This window comes from Lissotriton vulgaris, chromosome 11 (genome assembly GCF_964263255.1).
Source record: "Lissotriton vulgaris chromosome 11, aLisVul1.2, whole genome shotgun sequence".
Classification (NCBI taxonomy): Eukaryota; Metazoa; Chordata; class Amphibia; order Caudata; family Salamandridae; genus Lissotriton; species Lissotriton vulgaris.
The window spans coordinates 378,724,053-378,746,813 of NC_141699.1; the positions used below are offsets into that span (position 1 = coordinate 378,724,053).

General features: G+C 40.6%; 1 protein-coding gene across 3 annotated transcripts in view; it reads right to left on the reverse strand.

Moving 5' to 3' along the window:
• Window positions 1–509: 509 nt before the first annotated feature.
• Window positions 510–22,761, reverse strand: part of GGCX (gamma-glutamyl carboxylase) — a 271,699-nt gene continuing 249,447 nt past the window's right edge. For all 3 annotated transcript variants that reach the window (XM_086943366.1, XM_086943367.1, XM_086943365.1), the window contains exons 14-15: window positions 13,185–13,380; window positions 510–1,205 (exon numbers count right to left, since the gene is read on the reverse strand). In XM_086943366.1, coding sequence (XP_086799492.1) covers window positions 1,040–1,205; window positions 13,185–13,380 — 362 coding nt within the window. In that variant the 3' untranslated portion in view covers window positions 510–1,039. The remainder of the gene's footprint in view (window positions 1,206–13,184; window positions 13,381–22,761) is intronic.

Sequence of the window (22,761 nt, forward strand, 5' to 3'; positions counted from 1 at the left end):
TATTTGATAAACAAATACAGGGTTAAGTACATACTGGACATTAATAAAGTGGGAGGATATCCAATAAGAGATGTTTCTAAACATTATTAGCTAATTTATCCAAGACACCCAAGAATGTTAATACTCTGCTAATAAATATAATCAAGGGAAAACCGGCCCCCCACTTTATCACTATTGTGAGGTACACATAAAATATTGCTAGCCATGTGGAAACCAACTATCTACTTTTTAAGTAAACTGAACGAATGTCCAACAAGGTCACAAAAACTGACAGCCCTCAATCTCTTGGACTGAAGGTTGAATATCATAAATTGCATGGGTGGTGAAAGAGATGAAGAACTGAGTAAATATAAAGTTCAAGAAATGTATAGGACTACAGAAGATCATTGTAGATCAAAGAGTCAGCCATGGATACTTAGGAAGATGAGAACATTACATTTTGTATGTATGGATGTCCACGAGAGACACAGACGAAGAGCCTCTGTGGTGAAATATAAAAAAGAAGCACCTTTACGTACAGATCTTTAATTATGTACAAAAAGCTTTTGCATTAAAAATATATGTATAAATATATTGAAAAATCTATACCAAGAGACGGACTCTTGTACGGCAGACATTCCAAGGGAACATGCTCAGTATGTCCGAAGGGACATCTCTAAAAACCAGAATACTGAACAATTGCCCTCTTCTTTTCTTCAATTCGCTGCAACAGTTAATAATTCACAAATATTACAAAATGTGCTGCTGAATGAGGACAGGACATAAGAAAATTCTGTAATCTGCCTGAGCGAACGACCAATGACTGAAAAATTACTGTTCAACCGTTAAACAAATCTGAAAAGTTGCACCCTTGAAACTGTTCAATTCCAGTCACTGCCAGAAGCCAAATATTGTTTTAAACCCCAGTTGCAAAATTTGAGGGCAGATACTTATTGGCAGATATTATGAAAATGTTATTGTAGTGCAGATTCTGAGTAAAGTCTCTCTCTGTTCTCTAAAGGTACACAAAGTTTGCCTCCAATTTCTTCGCACTTTGCGGTCATAGTTCAGAGTGATCTTCTTGTGGCATGTTCTCCACCTTCATGGATTTCGATCCAGTGGGCTCCTCATACTTCATATTGGCATATGCCACCTCTGTTGCCAGCTGCTCCAAAGGAGGGCGTCCCAGTGCCAGGTTCCGTAGGGAGATGAGCGTCAACAGGAAACTACAAAGGAAATGATCAGAGTATGACTAACTTTAAACAGCTAAATACAGGAACAAGAGATCTGAGTTATCATACAAAACATGGATAGTAGCTTTGCCATTATACAGAGATTCAGTTTGGGGTTTTAAAAAAGTACCAACATATCACTTGTCAGCTACTTCAGAGCACACACAGTAAAAAAACGGACAGAATCCAGTAAAGGATGAGAAATATTCCAAAGGTCTATGTTACATGTAAACTTAAATAAAGCATCCACCTTACTCACACTGGCTGCTTCAAGGTGCAGGTCCTATTGCTCTGGGCAAGATGATGGTATACTGTGGTGCAACTTGGAGAGGAAAAGGAGTGGCTGTTGGATATGGTGATGGTGTGTCATTTTATAAACTTGTAATTCACAGACATTCATCTGAAGTGTAAGCACAGAAGGTACAGCTGATTATTCTCTGCTAAAACCTGCACTCATGCCAAAGGGATCTACATTTTAAGGTTCTACAGTGGAACAGCTAATGTAAGAAATACACTGTCTGTAAAATGGACCAGAGGGGCTATTTTCATTTGGTAATATTAGGCGTTATGTTAATAATGTTTTACCATTCAGTGTGCACATTTTTTTCAAATCATATTCAGAGCAAAAAGTGTGCACCAGATGTGGACTGCAAGAACTTGCTCACAATTAGTAATGTACCATGAAATGTGGCTTTACACAACATTATAGTGCTATTCATCTCTACATTTTTGAGAGTTTGCATATCTACATCCCGCTAAAAGCTCACCCCACTCTACGGACTAAGTCGTGAATATTCGCTATTCCACCCAAGCTGCCACTAGCGCAATCTTTCTCTAATGGCTGACAACCTTGGAGAAATTAATGTTAACCTTTAATTTTGTGTTGATTTTTGCCTGCCTAGGCAGTCTTTCATAGTCTTTGATACTTCACATCACCCTACATACTAATGAGATAAACTTTGGGATAGAAGAGGGGACTGAATTGTTTAGCAGCATAGATCTGTGCCATAAGAAACAGCCAAAGCCCAGGACTCACATCCACAATACACCAGCAAGATGAATTTTAAGGTCCTGGTCCTCTCGTTCTTAAGGGGACGGCCTTTATGCGAAGTTGAATGTGTCCCATATTTTGAATGGCTGTAGTTTTAAATCTCTGTCAGTTCCTTAGCTCCTGTTACTTCAGCTAATGTCACAGGTCAGATTGTATAAGAAATCCAATCTCGATTATACCATTTTTTCACAGGCAAGCTTTACAAATACTTTCAACGATCCTTGAGTAGAATTAACATCCTGCGAGAACCATCTTGAAGCACTAGCACAGTTAGTAAATAACTTCATGATTCTGTCTCTGCTGAGATCCTAGGACTTACAGCAGAGTAGGTAAAAGGTATGTGGCCTTCTGTTCACCTATGTCTTGGGATTTAATTCCGCCAAAAGAAAGAACAAGGATAGGTTGGCACCAGTGCCCCTTCTACTGGGGATGATGCTAAAGTGCCAAACAAGCTTTGAAGTGGAACATATACAAAATACTCTAGGGGCTTCACACTGAAGTGTGCCACAAAATATAGAGTGATCAGGCTTACATAGCAGATAATTGAAACATATCTCAAACAATCTTACAAGGGGCCAATGCGGAGGTGCTCAGCAGGCTATGAAACAGAATTTACAATTAGATTCTGGTTTATTTTATCAGCCTACAATGGGCAGTCCTGAGGTGCCAAGCAGGCTATATTACTGAGTTCTGCCAGTGTACAAGCAGGGAATCAGGGCAGAGTACTCCGGGGATAAAAGCGCATCCCACTCTCTAGCCAGGCCTTCAGCAAGTCATCAACACTGCCAAAAGATTGGCACAAACACGCTCCTTCTACAATACTGGAGGATTGTACTCCATAGATGGCAAAAGAGAAATCAGCATAAACTGCTTCGGATTTTCAAACTTTCGGTCAGTCCTTACTGGCTAATTGTCCTACCTTCAAATCAAGATTCTTCATACAGAGCTTTAAGTCATGGTTTGGATTACCCTGGCTTATGCAAGCAGATCATTAGTATGCACATAGGAAACGTGTACAAGATAAGAAAATAGAAATGCCACAATGGACTTTATATGACAACTCGAAATCATTCTGTGGTGCTTAATAAAGTATTGATTTGGATGGTCATGGTCCAACTTGTATCTATTCAGACTTCCACCTTGCTATCCTCTTCGTCCTCCTTCCATGAGCTGTAATTGCCAGTCCTCAGACTCTTCAATTAACTCCTTTTTCAAGGGTTTAACCTGATGTTCTTATCTTTGAGAACCACATGGCCTATTCTTGGTGGCTTTTCTGGCTCACTTGGATTTACATAAAACTCAGAGCCTTACTAATTTGCAACCATTAGAGATTCCCTTGTTGCCATTGCCTTCCTTGTAAGGACATGAAGGTTTGCCCTAAATGTATAGGAATCCTCTGGCTCTTGTGGGGTGCTAATCTGCTGCCCACATTCAACTTTTCATGAAAAGTATCAAGCAGCCCTGGTATCTTCTGCAGCCCAAATTCCACCTATAGCTCTGACCTTAAGTCAACATCTAGTTGCAACCCCATTGGAACGTCTAGCTCTAGAGGCTCCATTCAAACAAGTAGGGCCAGACTGGGAACCCAAAGCAGTCCTCTCATACCAGTGTAGGGTGTCGGAACATTTTACATCACACACAAATGCAGAGACAATGAATAATACATGTGTAAATCAGTGTATATAAAATGTTACATAAGACAAAGGGGACTACAACGTGTAGGATTCACACATCATTCATACTGGTAGTCATTTTTTAAGAGTCATTGGCCTGGGGAACCACAACCTCAGGATTCAGAACATAACAGTGGTTAGGGTTGACTTTACTAGTAAGAATTTATTTCTACCAAAACAAAACCTTTTTTAGCAAAATTAGGATGATGAAAGACTGGAAACAAAACCATAACTTTCTAACCTTGATTATGATTGTACGTTATGAACTGCAGTGACAAAAGGATCTCTGTGACAAAAGCATTAATCCACTGAGCTATGCACATAAAATACTGTTCTGTGATCTGCATAGTACATGCTCTTTGCAGTAGGCATATTAACCCTCTGTGCTACCTTAGATGAGTCAAAGCTACCACTAGACAAAACTCTGACCTCTTTCCAGCAGGTAAATTAATCACTAGGGTTATCTTGGCACTTTTATTGTTGCCCGATAACTTTTGAATATACAAGACAATCTGCAGTGCTTTTAAAAAATGCTGCACTGCTACAAAACCGGCTCCCAGGAACAAAGGAGCTTCGTGGAGAAATGGCAGATGCCCAGTACAGCCAGTCCACCTTGCAAACAAGGGTGCCTAGGTACTTGTCTCCTGGGTTTTCCCAGACCCCATATGCCTTGGGACAACTCAAAGAAGCCCAATATGTATTCAGGCCAATACAGATTCAAAGCAGGGAAAATCAGATTCTTCCAGAATTCTACTAACTGTTTTGGAGAGATAAAGTTACTTACGTGTAAAAGTTTTCTCTATCACTATATCTACGTTAATTTTATCAATACTGAATAGTCTCACATCCATGTGTGAGGTTCTCAGAGTCTTGAAAACAGACAAACAATTATCTTTATAAAGCTAAAAACGACACTGCATAAACAGAGTCAACATTTGCTTTACAATTATGTTATCTTTGTAAATGTCACTAACCCCGTAACAAAACTGGAAAAGGGGTTAAAACTGTGATGCTACTAAAAATGTCTGCATTTCTCTTTTAAAAAGAAAAATAACTCATTCGATATGTTAACCTAAGCATGTTGCCCCAAAGAGAGGAAAAAAACGTGATCTCACTTTAAAACTGGCTTAGATTTCCTCAATGTCTGCATTCCCAACAAGTATTTGCAATGCAATAGGTCTCGCAGTTGCGCAAGTTTAAGCTATTGGCATTGTTAATGACAATGCCTTTTATTTTATGTTTTTAAAACGAAAACAAAAATAAAAGGCATTGTTATTTGCAATGCCAATAGCTCAAACTTGCGTAAATGCGAGACCTAATGCATTGCAAATGCTTTTTTTTATTGTGACACTTGGGTCATGTTCGGCACATTTTAATTCTGTCAGTAAAACTCATTGCATTACTCATGACGGTTTGCCATATTTCCGTAAGCTTCTGTGATTTTTTTGTAGAAGGAACAAAACGTATTTAAAATCAAAGTGGAAAAAAGAATACCTCAACCCATTATAAAAAATAAAAAAGCTCTTAGGTTATAGTTTGGCCAAAAGTCTTGAGACACACTTTAAATCAGACCTTACACGTGTTCCTACACTAGTCCATTTAGTCAGAAAACATGGAGGGGCTTCCAACACTCATGCTGGGTCATTCATTCCACACAATAAGAGATCCTGCTAAACCCGCGAAGTAAAAAAAAAAATAAACGCATCTGTGCTTTGAATGATTCGCTGAATGAACAAGCACTGGCATAGCCAATAGGTCTCGCCTTTGGGACCTTATAAGTGTTTAGCCATGCAACAGTTGAAGTTTTTGCACCAAGGATATTGTGCTGCATAATTAAACACTTATAACGTCCCAAAGGCGAGACCTATTGGCTATGCCAATGCTTGTTACTAACTGCGGTAAACAATGCATGTTCATATGGAGAGCACCATCTTGTCGATATTACTGCTATGCACACGTGAATAAAAATATTTGGACCACAGTATGCGGTGGTGAATATACATTTCTACTTGCAGTTACTAACTGTAAACATGAGTTCTGGAAACGTAAAAGAACTACAGAGGTACCAAATGCACTTTAAAAACTGGAAGTAGCGACAAACAATTCCATTAAGAAGTAGTAAAAATGACAAGAAACAGAGTGGCCAAAAAAATATTGCAAACCTCTAGATGGAGACACCTGACAACTTGAAACCAAAGTGATAGTGCAAGACTGACACCTGAATGGCTTTAGTTGCCTACCACAAAGAAGTTATTTAGTTTGGAAGGACAATTCAGGGGAGACTGCCAAGTTACCTTGAGATCTTTGGAGTTTTAGCTGTTGTTTATGATGGATATTCGTCAATAGCTTGTATGTGACAAAAATCAAGAGAATGTTTGAAGCAGGTGAATGGTTTCTGCAGGCCACCTTGACAGAAGTCATTATGAAGTCAAGAAGGACCCACCAGCACTGGTCAGGTAGGAAGGAGGTAAACAAGTATACCTGTGTGTGTGGGGGGAGGAGGGGGGGAGACGGTGCCTGCTGTGAAGTCATTGGTGTGATCCAAAAGGAGAGGTTAATGAATGAGTGTATGGGAAACAATTCTCTATTTGACTCTTGGAGAGGATGAACCAAGAGGGACTAAGGTGGCAGTGTAAAGGTAAGATCTCCTTTCAGGAGGAACCTGAGTGCTATGGGGCCCCTCCTGTGGGATCACGAGATTCTCAGAAAAAGAACATCTGGACAGAATGGAACTAAGCAAGTCCAATCCACCAGCAGACAGATTCACTGGCGTTATAGGAACCTCACCCCATGTTCGACAAGCACAAGACGTGGACGATGTAAAGCAGTCAACAGATAATGGAAGACATTATTCCTGTATTTCCAGTAAGTGGATGGAGGGGCTGGACATAAACACTTATTGGCAACCAACCAGGCGAATGACCCTTAGGGTACCATGTGGGATCCTTTCTACTTTTAAAGAGCAGAACCTGCTCGGGACTTTGGTCCAAAGTGATGTCATATGAGCTACAGGCTTTCCAGTTAAGAATTCTGGGGTAAGACTATAACTAAGAGAAACTTCAGGAGGCCCAAGTATGTATAACTTTACACCAGTTCACACTTTTCAGTGCAGCTGCTGTACTGGCTGACAGTCTGCCACTTCGGGGTTGGTGTAAGACATCTATGGAGTAGATATTCCCTGGCAAGGAAGTAAGATGGTAATGCTATCTTGGGTTTGAATGTGAGCCACAAGAACTGGTATGAAAACTGCTGATGTTCTGTGTGTTCCCCCAAGTATGTGAGGTATGAATTTGCACAATTTTCCTGACAGCTGTGTAGAGTAAATAAGTTCTACTGCATGAGCTGTGCTGCAAAAGAGGATGAGTAACGTTTAAATTAACTGAAGAGTAGTGTAATGTTCTTTAACAGAGCTGAACTTCCAAACAGGGGTTCTGGACCTTCATATCTAGGAGAAGCAGTAAGTATATATGATGATGGTTTTTTATTCTCAACCAGAAATTAGCCCTCTCGTTTACACATGAGAGTCCATGGAAAATTTGCCTGAGCGTGCAGAGATTTTGCCATACAGGTAATAAAAAAGTGCTACATTGACACTGATCATTACAGGCATGATAGTTCATTACAATACCAATACGACTGCCAGACGTCAGGCCACATCTAGAATTATGCAGAAAAGGTAGTGTAAACCTAGATTCACTACTTTGCTTCCTGACAAGAGTTGCTTTAAAAGCTACAAAAACTCCTTTAAAATTATTGGGACTTATGAGATCCTGCTTTTATGTCGTACTACCATGGAATGGGGATCAGTTACAATATGTGGTGCAATAAGTGAAGGTCCACGAGAAGAAAAGACTGATGGCTCGTGGTACAGATTCTCTGTAAGATATAAAAATTGGCGAACTCCAGTTCTCATTCGCGACTTCCCTTATTAAACAGGAAACATGGAGATGCTCTAGAATCATCTCCTTGATCCTCTGCCCCCACACCTGGCCATGCTGTTGGGAACGAGCATTTTCAAAGGCCCACCTAAAGAAACAGTAATGTGAACATGGAAAAAAGTAGAGACATATTGGGCGACAACATATAGCGACAGTACAGAATTCTGGACTTAGAGGTATGTTCTGAGTGGAAACATTAAAGTATTTCCCATTGATACAGCTGTTACAGTTCATATTGACTGCCATATGCTTCCACTACAAACAAGAGAATTCTGAATATTTAAACAATTGTAGGGGGTCACACACTTGGGAAAGCATGTCATACAACCGTTCCAGGTAGGTCAATTTTAAAATAAAATTAGGAGGGATCTCATACACAGACGAGTAAATAATGTATCCTGTTAATATCTATGGTGCTCCAGTCCCCCGTGAGACCATGTCGCCTTTATAAATATTCACCAAAATACACCAAAAAAAAAAAAATACAAAATGTGGTGGTGCTGAATAAAAGTGATGCCCCTTCGGGTAGATGTGGCAATATGCCTGACTAAAATATCAGAATGGCCACTACTGTTCATAGTACAGTTGCAGATATTACTACAAAAATTAATCAACAAAGACTGAAACATGGCAGTTTATGTAATATGTAAGGTCAACTAATTGTTAGCAGCTGAATGTTAAACAGTACGCCCATCTAAACGGCTGAGCAGTTGTGCCATTATAAAAACTGGAAAAGCCTAAAAAAAAGTTTGAGTGTGAAAAGAAATGCAGCTATAAAGGCAAAACTGTATACTAACTGAAGGTGGTGTGAGCTGCATTTTGGGTCTTTTGTATTTGATGACACCCTAGCGATAATCTACATATACTATATAAAACAAAATCTATAAAATATAAAAGTGATAAATACACTGGGAAGCCACAGGTAGCTCACTAGTAGCTACACACAAATGTATGTACGTATGCATGCAGTATTATTGTAGCAGACGCAACACCAGATACACAGTAGATTGTGAATATATTCAGTCATGCTTGTTGGTACGGCCTCGTATATAATGAATAACTCACTACAAGTAACATTACAAGAAATTATGAATTCTTCCCTCTAACCAGCTACATGAAAGTCAATTCTGGGGTAGGAGGGGGGGTGTGATCAGAGTAATTGTTACAACATTTCTTACAGTTGCTTTGGATGTGTTGAGGGCTGGAGCCCCTCGATGGCTAGTTTATGAGAATGCAGCAACTTAACTTCCCAGAAAGTTAACTGAACATTTCATTTTCTTCAGGAAGAATGCCAGCACTCAAAAATACTTGTTTCATACACAGTAATTAATCATAGACCTCAACAGTGCTATTAACACGTGTTTATAAACAAAAACATCCAGAAAGTCTAGGGGACACGAATACGTCTCGTGTCAACAAATACAACCTTAACATAGAGTATATGAGCAGTCCAGTCTAGCTGGAGGTACTTTGAGAAATCAAGTCAATGGGCACACTCAGCTGAAAAGAGGTGGGATAATGTTGTGTACACTACAAACTAAATTAATAGTTTTAAAGCAGATTTTCTTTTAGATTGGTTGCTCAAATTATATAGGGATTTGCACAATAGCTTTGCACGTGAAATATTTATCAAACATCAAATCTGTTGTTACGGTGCTCAACAGGGTGCCCCCCATTACTGCATTATTCAAAAGAGACTTTAAAAGGGGTTATTTAAAAAAAATCCAGACATGACATAGCATCACAATAGTTGTGGTACACATGGATAAACTGCTTGTGTTTTATAAGACTTAAACAGTAACAGCAAAGAACTACCGAATACCGTATTTTCCGGCGTATAAGACGACCTTTTAACCCCTTAAAATTTTCTGAAAAGTTGGGGGTCGTCTTATACGCCGGATACAAAAATTAGACTGTTTGTTTTCGAGGTTTTTTTCAACAGCGCGGACTACTCCTGAAGGTTCTCGCGCTTCCGGCCCAGCCGGAGGTGGGGGAGGGTGGCTCTAATCCAGCCGGAGGTGGGGGAGGGTGGCTCTAATCCGCCCGCCAGCCACAGAGGTGAAGAGTTGAAGAGCATTGCATCCTGGGGGCTCCCGCGCACAATTGGCTTTCAAGCCGCAACTTCGCTCCAACTTCGCCCCTACTGCCTGGTGGGTAACCCCGAGGCCTCCCGCAGAAATTGGCAGCCATAATGCCGGAGGATTCCCGCCGGAGCATTGCATCGGTGGACAACGCTGAGGATCCGCGATAGCATCCACGGAGTCGGAGGACGCCGCCGGGCACTGGAGCTGCTTCACTGCGGTAAGCTGAGCGTACTCGGAGGACTAGCGGGTGGAGAGATTACGGTAGGCTTGCAATATTCCCAGCATACAAGCAAGGTGGAAGAAACATTTCCCGCCTAAGTTACATGGTTCAAAAGTGACAATAGCGAGCAACCAAAATACATGAGGTAGCAATCGGTACATTACAAGAGAAAAAAGTGATAAGTGTGCAGGTTACCGGTATAACAAAATACATGAGGTAGCAATCGATACATTACAAGAGAAAAAAGTGATAAGTGTGCAGGTTACCGGTATAACAAAATACATGAGGTAGCAATCGGTACATTACAAGAGAAAAAAGTGATAGGTGTGCAGGTTATAAAAGCGTACAAGGTACAAGTAGAGCGTTGGACTGTGCTGGAAGTGGGGGTATTCTTGGGGTAGTCTTATACGGCGAGTATAGCACAAAACCTAAATTTGATCAAGCAAAGTGGGGGGTCGTCTTATACGCCGGGTCGTCTTATACGCCGGAAAATACGGTAATAATACATTTATAAAATTCCGATTGAACAGATTTCTTTCTCGAAAATTAAGAGAATCCGTGACCAATAAAACGTTGGCGGATAAAGCTTTAAAAATATTGTGCACATTTGTCGACAGCCCGGTTAACATTAACTGATTCCCACAATCTACCTATTTATTTTTTGTCTGACTACTAACGCCCATTGAAATGTATGTGCCATAAGACCTATGTATTTTTTATCTGAGGCGAGGGCTCCACTTTAAAATGACTATTATTGCCTTTTGGTAACAAAGATTTATTAGTAGAGCGGGTGTTATTTTTAAGAGAGATGTAAGTAAAGCAGTGACGCTAATCAATTAGCAACATGAACTTGTGTTTTTTATTATTTACTTTTCCTCAGGCAACACTGAACAACATTGTTTTAAGTTGACACTAACTGTAACAATAAACTGCAACCAAAGTCTTCTGTTTAATTGTGCCAAATGAAAATGTATTTTAGGTAAATGCTATCTTTCCGCCCAACACCGCAAAATGATCTGAAAGGTGTAAAAGCAGGTAGCCTCTCTAACTCTTTTTTAGACATTAAGCTTTCCCTCACATATGAATCATTCCAGTTCTTCAGCTTCACAACACAACTCAGATATGGCACCTCATCAAAAACCTTACACTTCTTTATTTAGAATCCAGAATACAGATGCCATATACATGATGATCTTTTAAGGATCTGCCCCCCCCCCCCCCAGTAAAAGCATTTATCAAAGACAGGAGACATCGAGATTCAGGAAACAGAAAGCGACGAGGTAACACGGGTAGGAAACAAGCACTGACAAAACCAATGAACATGACCAAGGCAAGCTGGCACGATCTGTATTTTTATGATGCAAGCGTAAGGCAGGACATCAACATCCACACAAGAGCAGAGGCGCAATGGGGGAGCCATACATAACATGTCCTCCCAACCTCTTGCCCCCTCCCCCAGTCTAAATAGATAAAAAGGAACCTAGACCTTCTGCCAGCCACTTCCGTCTACATTTACTTCTATTCCAAAATGTCAAATGAATAAATTAATTAATAAAACATCCTGGTCCTGATGGAGGAGGAATCGCTTAAAGATGAGATACATTGCTGAGGGTGAATGGGGAGGATAGGACGAAAGGGTGGTGCAGGATTGACTGTGGTGGACAGATGTGGTACTTGCTTTGACCACTGAGTGTCTGTGGGATGTTCGGGGAGGGGTGGGGGGGGGGGGGGGGGGGGGGGGGTTGTTCTTTAGTTTTGCCTATTTTTATTAATGGCGATGAACGCTTATTGGTGAAATACTGTAAGCTGTTTTTTTGGTTATCTGATGCGTTGTTGAAAAACAAAATAAATATCCTGGCCTCCTGACACCAACCTCCTGAACGGTTTACATTTACCCGCTCCTCCAGTCAAATATATATATATAAAAAAAATGTATCTAGCCTCTTGCCACCTACCCTCGCCAAACTCTGTGTCATTACTCCCCCTCCGGGCACAAAGCTGCTGCACTCTCTGCTCTCATAGTAAGAGCGGAAAACAGATATTATGCAGACAGGGACTCCGGGAAAACTGCGGGTTAGCACTGAATTGTTTTCCATGTGGGTCCGGGTCTGCAAAGTCGCATGCGGATAGTGAAACGTGGCAGTTGGCTCATGCCAGGCTCTCCCACTCCTCCTTTGGGTCTGTGGTGACTCTAGAGAGGAGGGAAGATAATGGGTGAGGTCTGTTGAGTTCCAGATGAGGCAGCAAATACAGGGGAAGCATGCATTTTTGTTTCCCACTGTTCATATGTCATAGGAGTGAATAACTTAAGTTTGATAAGGTTATTCACTTTAATAGCTTCCAGTGGAAACAATACATAACCATTGGATTCTGTAACTGTACTGCAATGTGACACGGTGCGGCACCCCCCAGTGAAGCAACTAGTGTGTCTGAATCCTTTTAAATATTGCAGCAACCTATGTTGCTCTGTTTCACTTTTTTTTAAAGGCGAGAATTATATGGGGTCTTAGGAGGAGGGAGGAGAGAAAGAGAGAGAGAGAGAGAGAGAGAGAGAGAGAGAGAGAGAGAGAGAGAGAGAGAGAGAGAGAGAGAGAGAGAGAACTATAAAGACTACAATGTATATTTCTGAATGCGAATTTCATCTCTGCAATTAGTTGTTTCAAGACCCCATGCATTGGAGAGCTATTTGGCATTTATGAACATCTCCTATACCTCCACTATACTTTTCAATCCAAGTGACAGACTAAAATGTGCACTGCTCACATTAATTTTTTATATTTTCCTATACTAATTCACCACTAATCCTTTTTGGGTTCCGGAGTAGCGTGCTACTTACGGAAAAAGCGCTTCAATGCCTCGTCAGGGGTAGTAAGTGCTGTATAAATGCAATTACAATTTAACAAACAGTAATGGCAGCAAGATGTCCTGATCCCATTTCCTTTAGTGTGGTTGGGGGCCTCAGGGGGGGTTTCAGGTTTTCATTTACATTTATTCACTTCTGACCTACCTTCTCCTGAATAGAAAGTACTTCTTGTTGGAGAATCGCATGAAACGATCGGTGATGGTGGCATTTCGTCTCCTCTCGCTCTCCTCCAGCCTACGCTGCCGACGTAAGAAGGCCTGGATCAGTGGGTCGGTCACATTCATCTCATCCACTGTTCCATGTAAGATGGGTTCCAACTCTGCTGGCAGGGGCTCTGTCTCTGAAGAGGGCAAAAAAGAAACTTATGTATTTCATAAAAAAGTGCTTTAATGGTATATATGCTAAATCATTGAGTGGAATCAGGAAACGAAGCCTCTAATGTCAGCTTCCACACAATACATTTTTTTCAAAACTTTGAGAAAATCCCTTTCTTTGTAGCTGTGTTCCCTAGTCAGTATAAAAATTGATATGTTTAGAAATAGGCTGTTCTCCAGCACTGGAATTTTCATACCTTCACATGATTTTCAAAAATTCTCATTGGCAGGCTAGAAATCCTGATACATTACAGATCGGCAGTCGCGCCTCTATAACTCAACATTTCAGCGTGCCAAATCTGTTTCCATAGGCCAATGAGGTCAAACAATCCAGTCACTTTTGGAAACAACGTAAAAACTGACAAAATGCTGAAGAAAAAAAAGGCCACAACTACGTTTGCATGTACATACTGCTTGACTGCATCTGGTTCTTTTTCTTAGTTTGGTGATTTTTCACTCAAATATTTCAGAATTATTATGCACAAACTAAGTGTCTGGGGTGCATTAGCCACTGCTCTGTATGTCCATCAATGTTAATGAATACCAGATGCTTGCATATCAAGTCCATAAGATATGAAGGGTTTAAAAATCAAACAAAATACATCAACAACTTCAGCAGTGGCATACCTCTCACACCCACCACCTAGCTATACAAGCTACGAGTTTGGTTACATTCCAAAAAAAACATGACCAAATATTTCCAAACAGGTATAAAACCACATCTCTGCAGGCAGAGTGGGCAAAGCTTTTGTGACTCCAACTAAAACACACACTTGTTGATTCCCTCTCCTACCCACTCTTCCCTTAATGTGCCCCAGCCAACGCATTTACTGCCCTTTAGGGCACCAATTGTGATATACAGTTTTTTTAGTGCCACGTATTTTTCTGTTTGTCACCCTAGTTTTCCCTCCTCACCCCTTGTCTACCTACACTGTCTCTTTGCTCCATCTTCTCTTCAGTCCTTAATTTGTAAAATAATAACTGCTGGTGCCAAATGTTTTTTTTATGAAGTCCGCAATCGGCATGGACCAATATAGGGATTTCTGAATACCTGGGTAGTGCAACGTAGTCTTAAATTCACCTAACAACTTCTTCCACCATAATGCACTCTCTGCCTCTTTTTCTTACTCTTGAAGGTTCTATTTCATTATTGCATTCTCCTTTTGTCATGTCTTTCTGTTCCTCCTGCTTTTGTGCATTTCTCTCTTACTCTGTGTAAAAGTCCGATGAGGAAAAGTAAGTGACGGTCTCCAAAAAGGAGTGCTGCAGGGCCCCTCCGGCAACCACTAACTCAAATTAAGCACCAATTCTCTTCTTCTAACTTGCCCGCGTGTTAGAAAAAACTCTTTCACAAACCTTTTTAAAGGAAGAAGTGAGAGTCTGACAGAGTAATGTAGGCAAATGGGCTGTAGCCATAACCTGGTGCAAAATGCACACTGAGCTTGTAGGAATAAGCCCACTACACCATCGTCCCATCAACGAGTTACATCGTTTAGGGTTATATGCAACTTTATCCGTCTCTTCTCTGTGGGGTGGAGGCAGAGGGCTGCTTATTACTTAAATCAGAGTTCCCTGGAGGAGAACTAGGATTACAGTTATGGCTTTTCCATCCTTTCCAGGGAACTTTATTAATAGTCATCAGCGTTGAATACAATATCAAGTCCTTTCTATATAAAGGCAGAAACAGACAGACCAAAAAGAACCATTCTAAGAAAACAGATTTCAAAAGCAAGCTTGGCCCACTTGGCCCTCAGCCCCCGAACCTGTAGCAAAATGTCTTGCAAATGTATGTATGGAGCCAAGTAGCTGCTTTACTTAATTCAGAAATCGGAATGTTCCTTAGTAATGCAGCCGTACTAGTGGAATGGGTTCAAGGTTTTCCAAACAACATTTTGTTAGCATTGCAATAAAAAAGCAGAATGCTCCAACACATAGACTGGTTTGATGTAGCTAAACTAATTTAAACAGACACAAGTGATAAAAAGCTGATCAGATTTTCTAATGTGGATATTTCTACCCAAGTAGAACTTCAAACCTCTTTTGATATCCAAAGAATGGAAGGATCTCTGCTGGAGATGAGGGTCTCTTGAAAAAGGGTCAGAGGAAAACGGTGTGACTGACATTGAAGTCGGACTGTACCGTTGGAAGGAAACTTAGATACCTTCAAATGACAACTTTACTTCTATAGAAAACAGTTTATGACCGCGTAGAACCTAAATCTCACTAACTTTGTGGGCAGAAGTTATAGCTATAAGGATATATACTGCAACTAAGCTTTAGGAATTGGCCCAGAAGGAGGACAGGTCAACTCGGAAAGAACTATGTTAAGCTGGGTTAGACTACAGAGCTTCCTGTTTGGGGAAGACATTTTTAGTCCCATATTTTATATTTCATCACTTCGACTTTAAAATTAGGTATAAGAAGGCCGTTTTCCATACGCAGTAATAGCAGCCATGAATTCCTTTGGCCAAGAAAACTGCAACCCAGCTTTTCCCAACTAGAGAAGATATGAGAGGAACAATTCCTCTGGCATCCCGGGCCAATTTTCTTTTGATTGCACCAGATGCAGAACCTATACAAATTAAAGGTGTAGGAATCTCGTGTGTAGCCTCTTTTCTAATGTTGATTTCAGCAGCAGCCCGTGTAGGTATGCGCGGTAGGGCCGGGTGGGGGTATTTTGACGGACAATGACGAGGGAAAAGTTTTTATTGAATTTTCCCTCGCCATCACCGTCGAAATTACCCCCCAACCGGCCCGTGTGTTCCTGCACGGGCCGCGGATGGTTCATGCTATCTTAAGAAGATTTAGATGCTCATTCTGCAAGAGTTTAAGCGCCAGGTTCAATGATGGAAGGTTGGGATGAAAGATTTGGGCATTGAACTTGAAAAGGAGATGCATCGCAAACTCTTGCATGGTCAGGCTAAAAGGTGAGGAAGATTGGGGAAGCACCAGTGATGTGGACTTTCTGAAGCAATCAATTTTTTTCAATCACGCTTGACAATGACCAACGGAATCAAGGGTATTAGAAGAAAGACTAACAAAATCGTCCTCAACCAATCTATCAGAAGGGTATACTTAATTTACTTATAAGTCCCTTATAGAGTGGTATACCATGTACCCAGGGTAAGTTAAGTGCTACTTGTGGGCCTGCAGCACTTATTGTGCCACCCACTTAAGTAGCACCTATTTTTCACATTTGCAAATAAATAGTTTGCTTTTGCATTCTGAAACCCATGAACATTGACTGTACTGATTTGCAGATTTCTAGCAATAAGCCATCTTCAAATTGTTTGTGTTTAGATAAATTAATCCGTGGCTCAAGTCCCTCCATGTTTGTTTTCACATTGCACTGTTGTAGTATTGACAGTCGGTGCAGAAAGTCTATCTAGACAGCAAGAGGAAAGAACTGAGCACCAATTAAAATGCCCTAAACTCCAGGAGGCTGATGTGATGAGATCAGTACTACCAGGGAAGGGACTGAACTGCAGCGTGTGTAAGAGCCAAGCTGTCTTCCCAAATACCTGAATATTTGCACCAATGATCTAATAGACACATCTGTTCTGAAAACTGGCATGTAAGACCAGGAAGATGCATGAGGCCATGAATCACAGCATTAAAGAAATCTGAAACGCTGTTCTTCCTTTATCTGCATGTTTGCTTTGTTGAAATCTAAAATGGATCTGCATTCTTGCTCCAGTCCTTTCTTTGGAACTTGAAAGTAACAGAAATAAGTTCTCTTTCCATTTTGGTAATATGCATCCTCTCAATCATTTCCCTCATCATAAGACTGGTGACCTCTGACTGAAGCTCACCTCAAGAGTACAGAGAGGACTTATTTGGAGGTATAGCTGAAGGAGAGGATATGAAACACAGAAAATATCAATTTTGTACAATATTCAGCACCCATCTTTTTTATTTATTTTTATTTCCTCTTTTCCTGGTAGTTGCAGATGCTTCCATCTCAGTGGATTGGCGAACAGAAGGAGGGAAGTAGACTACAGAGTCACTGTTTGGCAGGCGATTTCCTGTGAAAATTGAAATTTGATAACTGCCTCTACCACACGAAGATTTTCTTCTTTTTTATGCCATATTTGCAGATGAAACTGCTTTAGCTATTGATTGATTTGAACCCTTGGCTTAGAACAGTGGCAGTCATTTTGCTATTACTGATGCCTCCTATACACCCTCTGCTTTCCTAAGCGTGCACCTATAAGGTTTTCGGTTTTCGAAATCTATATTCATGTGTTGCATCACATCACCCACATGAGAGTCAAATAAAGTTGTTACCAGAGAACTGAAGGTTCAAAGTTCTCTGTTAAGCTTCTAGTGTTAAACAATAGTCATGAGCTGGAAGATCATAGGAGCCAGGCGCACAAATCACCTGAACATGCCTTCATGTACATGTAGTACAAGTTGAACATTTCCCCCATTTTCTCGAGAATGCTTCTCAGTGTATCTGTATTAGCAGCAGAGTAAAGCAGCAACACTGGCTGGTTTCCCTGCTGTTATAGTGATGCCAGAAACGGGTCTACCTAAACCCACTCTTTAGCTTTCCTTTAATGGCTTTCTTTTATTATTTCCAGGTGCCCATTCTTGGTGTCCTGCGAACCTTCTGCTGTTGTACTTGATTTAAATAAAATCTGATGCTCCTCAAGGCCCAGTCCTTGGTTCACTTCTCTTCCTTCTTTAAGTTATTCCTTTGTTTTCTATTAATCCTTCTCATGAGAGAGGTGTGGGCAGGGCCAGGGCATCTGACTTCGGAGCACAGGGCTCACGGTTCGATCCCCGGCGGCAGATCAGCTCAGCACCATGAGTCTCTGAGCAATAGCTCACTAACCACGACGGCCCCCAGCGCCTTGAGAACCGTAAGGGTGAGTAGTTCGTGCTTTTCAAATACTGGATTTAGCTTTTATTTAGATTTATGACCTGGATTCCCATTTCTATGCTAAAAATTCCCTGAATTCCATTTCTTTTTCCATCCTTTTTTTCTCTTTGTTGAAATAAATGTGTTTCTGGCTCGTGGTCATTTACAATTGGATGGGATGGCCTCTTAATTTCTAAACTTTAATCAGAGCAAAATAGATATTCTCTTTCCCCCTGTGCATAACTCCTTAAACAGAAATTCTCTTTCTCCCTCCATATACCTCTTGTCCTACTCCTCCTGTTTCTATCTGCTGTTAGGTTATGTAATATGTATATGTAAAGCACGCTATCCTGGTCTACTACAAGTCCTTCCTCCTTGTCTGCATGGAATCCAGGCTGCTTAACTAGTCTAGTCTATGAACTTTGACTGCTGCATGCCTCAACTGTAAAGATATACAGTTTTTATATCTTTAACATTTGCAAACTCAAAACATACTTCTTTTCCAAACTCAAACTGACAAATTCTGGATCCCCCCATTGTATTTTTTTAAATATATTTATATGTTGGCATGCCCAAATATCTTGAAATACCCCTCTGCAATCCTTTGCAGTTTGTGCTATCCATCTTTTTGTCTCTCTCCTTCCTTAACTTATTTATGACAACAAGACATGTTATTTTCAGTGTAATATGTTTGTAAAAGTTACAATTATCTGCCCTGTTTATGATCTATTATCTTGCTGTCCCTCATTGCTTTGTGTCATCAGCTTCTTTATGTTTGCTGTATGTTCCTCATTCTCCCCAGGGCCCATGCGGATTTCATGCTTTTTTGTTACTGGACCCTTGGTTATGGGGACAATTTCCTTTTTTAAATTGAGATCAGATACCAAATTTTAATAATTTGTTGGAATAGCATTTGCAGCACGTTTTCTTTTAATCCGGCTTGGCCTTGGCTAATAATTTACTCTGTACTGAATTGTGTATGGTTTAGTTTTTGTAAAGCACTTTGGATAAAAGTGCTATAATTAGTCAATAATAATGAAGGAGAATAAAGATTAGGTTTTTGAGGCAGAGGAAGGTAATGATAAGTTACCTTTACAGTGGGATAGTTTTAGCTGCCAACAGGTCTATGGTTACTTTTGCTGTTACTCCTGGAGTAGTCTCTGCCAATATGGGATATGAAATTGGTGACAGTCTTGCTGGATTACTTAATTGAACCTTGAGGTAATCTTTCCCTCTATTCTATGTCCACAGACCCGAAATGTTTAGCTTCAGACTAATTTTTGGGATGTTATCACTGGCAAGTGGGTAAACAAAAATGTAGGTTGATAAGGGAAGATCTAGGATCTTTAGTTGCACCAGGCGATGCGAAGAAGAATCAAGAGGTCTGTTTTGCCAAAATACTGTGGCAGTAGTTTTGTGACAAAAGGTAAGTGATGCCTCTTGCTAAACTAATATTGTTATATTTGGGTCACACATACTGCTAGAACTCTACACATGTACATATTGTGTTGTATTGAAACATTTTATACATATTTCTTTATTTCGGCTAAAATGCCATAAAAGTTTGATCACAAGGTAACAATAAATACACAAATAAAAATGACCACAATCATGCTCGTCATTGGGTTAAGGATAATAGAGTAACATCCGATATCAAATGACAGATAAATACATACAAATAGTTAAAAGGCAGTAGAAAACATAAAACAATCTCCCCCCCAAGAACAATAATCATAAAATCAATGCAATCCATGATCAATTATACAATAAATCTAAACCAGTAGAAGAACCATTTTTTGGACAACTAGTTCACTGGATAAACCGAGTACTTTTATATTAAGGATAGCTCTGATTTAAACCTAAGTAGGGAGTTATTTCGGTCTCAATTTCCATGCCGACAACAAAAATCGAGATTCAGAAAACACGATCAGTTCACTTGTGTCACTTTTCAGAATTCTAAGTGTCCATGATAATATCTGTCCTCAAGCAGCTTACATAACGCAATAGTCCACTTTATGCAAGGTCTTCTATATACAGCGCAAAAGAAAAGGAAATGTGCTTTCGTCTCATTTTGGAAGGCAAATGTGGGCAATCATTAATTTGCTGTACTAAAATTCCACATTTTGCTACAACAGAATTTAAGGGTAAGATGCCCAACCTGAACTTTACATACAGATGTTTTGCCTGGGTCAGATGAATTCTGTCCTGGTACTGTTCATAGTTAGGCTTTTGATAAAGAAATTGCCCTGTTACGCTTTCTACTGCCTGACCTTTCCAAACCTGCAATAGCACAGATTCCCGATAAGCTACCTCGACTTCCTGGGAGGCACCTTTTGTAATTTTCAATAGATAGTCCCATATATCCTCCATTTTAATCTTCTGGCACACATTCTTAACATGTCTAAGCCATGGGATGCTTGCATGAGGATCCTGGGAGATCAATTCTGACAAAGCATCCCTGTAGGACTCAGCTCCTCCAATGCCCACAAGGATACCCAGTAAAATAATTGTTTTAAAAAAGTGACATGATGAATATGCTTGAGGGCCATATCAAACCCAAGCGGTATACGCAGGGTACTTGTGGGCAATTCTAACAAAGTCCTAATCAATTTATTTTCAGACAACATAAGCGCATGGCAGTTAGTATACCCCCATAGCTCAGCGCCATATATCGTTGCGACCAATATGTAGCTTTGTACACACAAAGTACTGTTGAAACAGATATCCCCCATAGCCGAGGTCCTTTGGTTCTACTTTTTTTTTCAATTTGGGGTGCTCGTATTGTAGCATTTATATATCGTTTACTACCCTATTCTTATGTGTAGTGCTGAGGCGCTTGCCTGGATGGGTAGTATGCGACATCCTGTAGGTTGCGTGGTTGGAAGGATGTAGTCTTTGTTTTGCTCTTATAAGGGAAGTGTTTCCATGTTGTGCATGATAACTGCAGAGGTGTGGTTATCGTTTGGTGGGACACAGTGCATAGCAGTGTGGTGGATGATGAAATGCGAGTGACAGATGGACCTTTTTATGGTTTTCAGTACACTGGTAGCTTTGAACAGCTCTGCAAGCCTTGTTATGGTATTTCTTATGATCTAGTCTGCATAGCTGGTTACGGCACTGGGTTGTCCAATCTAAGACTTTGTGTATATTCAAGGCCCTATGCTTGCCTGGTTAGAGGGAGAGAGAAGTGACAGATCTGTTGGGATGGGCATTTTTATTAGCATCCCATATCCGAGTATATTTGTGAGATATAAAGAAGTGGTCAGATTGTATAGATATTTGGGACCTGCAGAGAAAGACTATATTTAAGTCCTTCGAATTGTCGAGCAATGTGTGACAGATCTCTTTAGTTATTCCATGAATGTTCATTTGTGGGTGTTTTTTTTGGACTGTACAGTGCTGGTGATGGACAACCCTCATAGCAGATTTGTCTTATGTGAATTTAAAAGGTACATGTTACAATTTACTGCTGACCGCTGCTTATTATGGTCTTAGTATTATTGTGTGACATAACACTTATATATGCAAGTAAATAATTATTTAATACCACGGTGAACCATGGGTCAGCCCTTCTTAGCTTACTTGCATATCGAAAGCAGTTTGCTGGTTGAGTCATTTCCAATTTGTGGGTTGTAAGCTGAGGACTTCACTTGAGGGTGCAACTGTTTTCTGGGCTCTGTTGCAGGGTTGTGGAAGATGTAGTTATCTAGGAAATAGCTATGTTTTCAAGTGTCTTGGGAAGTGTAAATGCTCCTGGATGCTTCTAATATTGGCTGGTATAGAGTTCTAGGGTTTGGTCGATTCTTTCTGAGAAAGCATTGGCCCTTCCGATTTCTTGTGGTAAGGTGGTATGCTGATAATTGTTGCAAGCCTGGAGATCAGTGCTCTGCTTGGTTTGCACTGCATGAATTTAACTTGCAGGTTTAGCGTTCCTTAAGTAAGGAACGTACTCTTCCAATGGATACTTCTAACCCCAAATTACTTGCTATGTGAACCGATATCTAAGCATTATCTACCAGGGTGGTGGGTCTGTGGAATGGCTCTGAACAAAGAGTCCTGCAGGAGCAAATGGAGTAAGTGAGTTTTCTGATGGACTTGGCCATCAAGGCAGACGTGCATCATGAACGTATGAACTGACAGACAAGTTGCAGCCTGACAGGAGTCCAAGACCGACTCTGCATGCCAACACAGTGGTGGCAGCCTTGGTCCTTGTGGAATGAGCCTTCTGGGGGCAGCCTCTTAGCCAGTGTGTTACGGATTCTCAATGTAGAGGACTATCCTCATTGAAATGGTTACTTTCCACACTGCCTACCCTTCTTCGCTCCTAGGAATCCCACACAGAGCTGGTCCTTCACCTGATAGTCCTTAGTATGATGAGTGTAAAACTTCAAAGCTCTTTTGGAATTCAACCAATGGAGTCTTTCTTCCTTTTGAAAGGGATGAAGTGGAGCAAAGAATGTTGGAAGGGCGATGGATTGGGAGG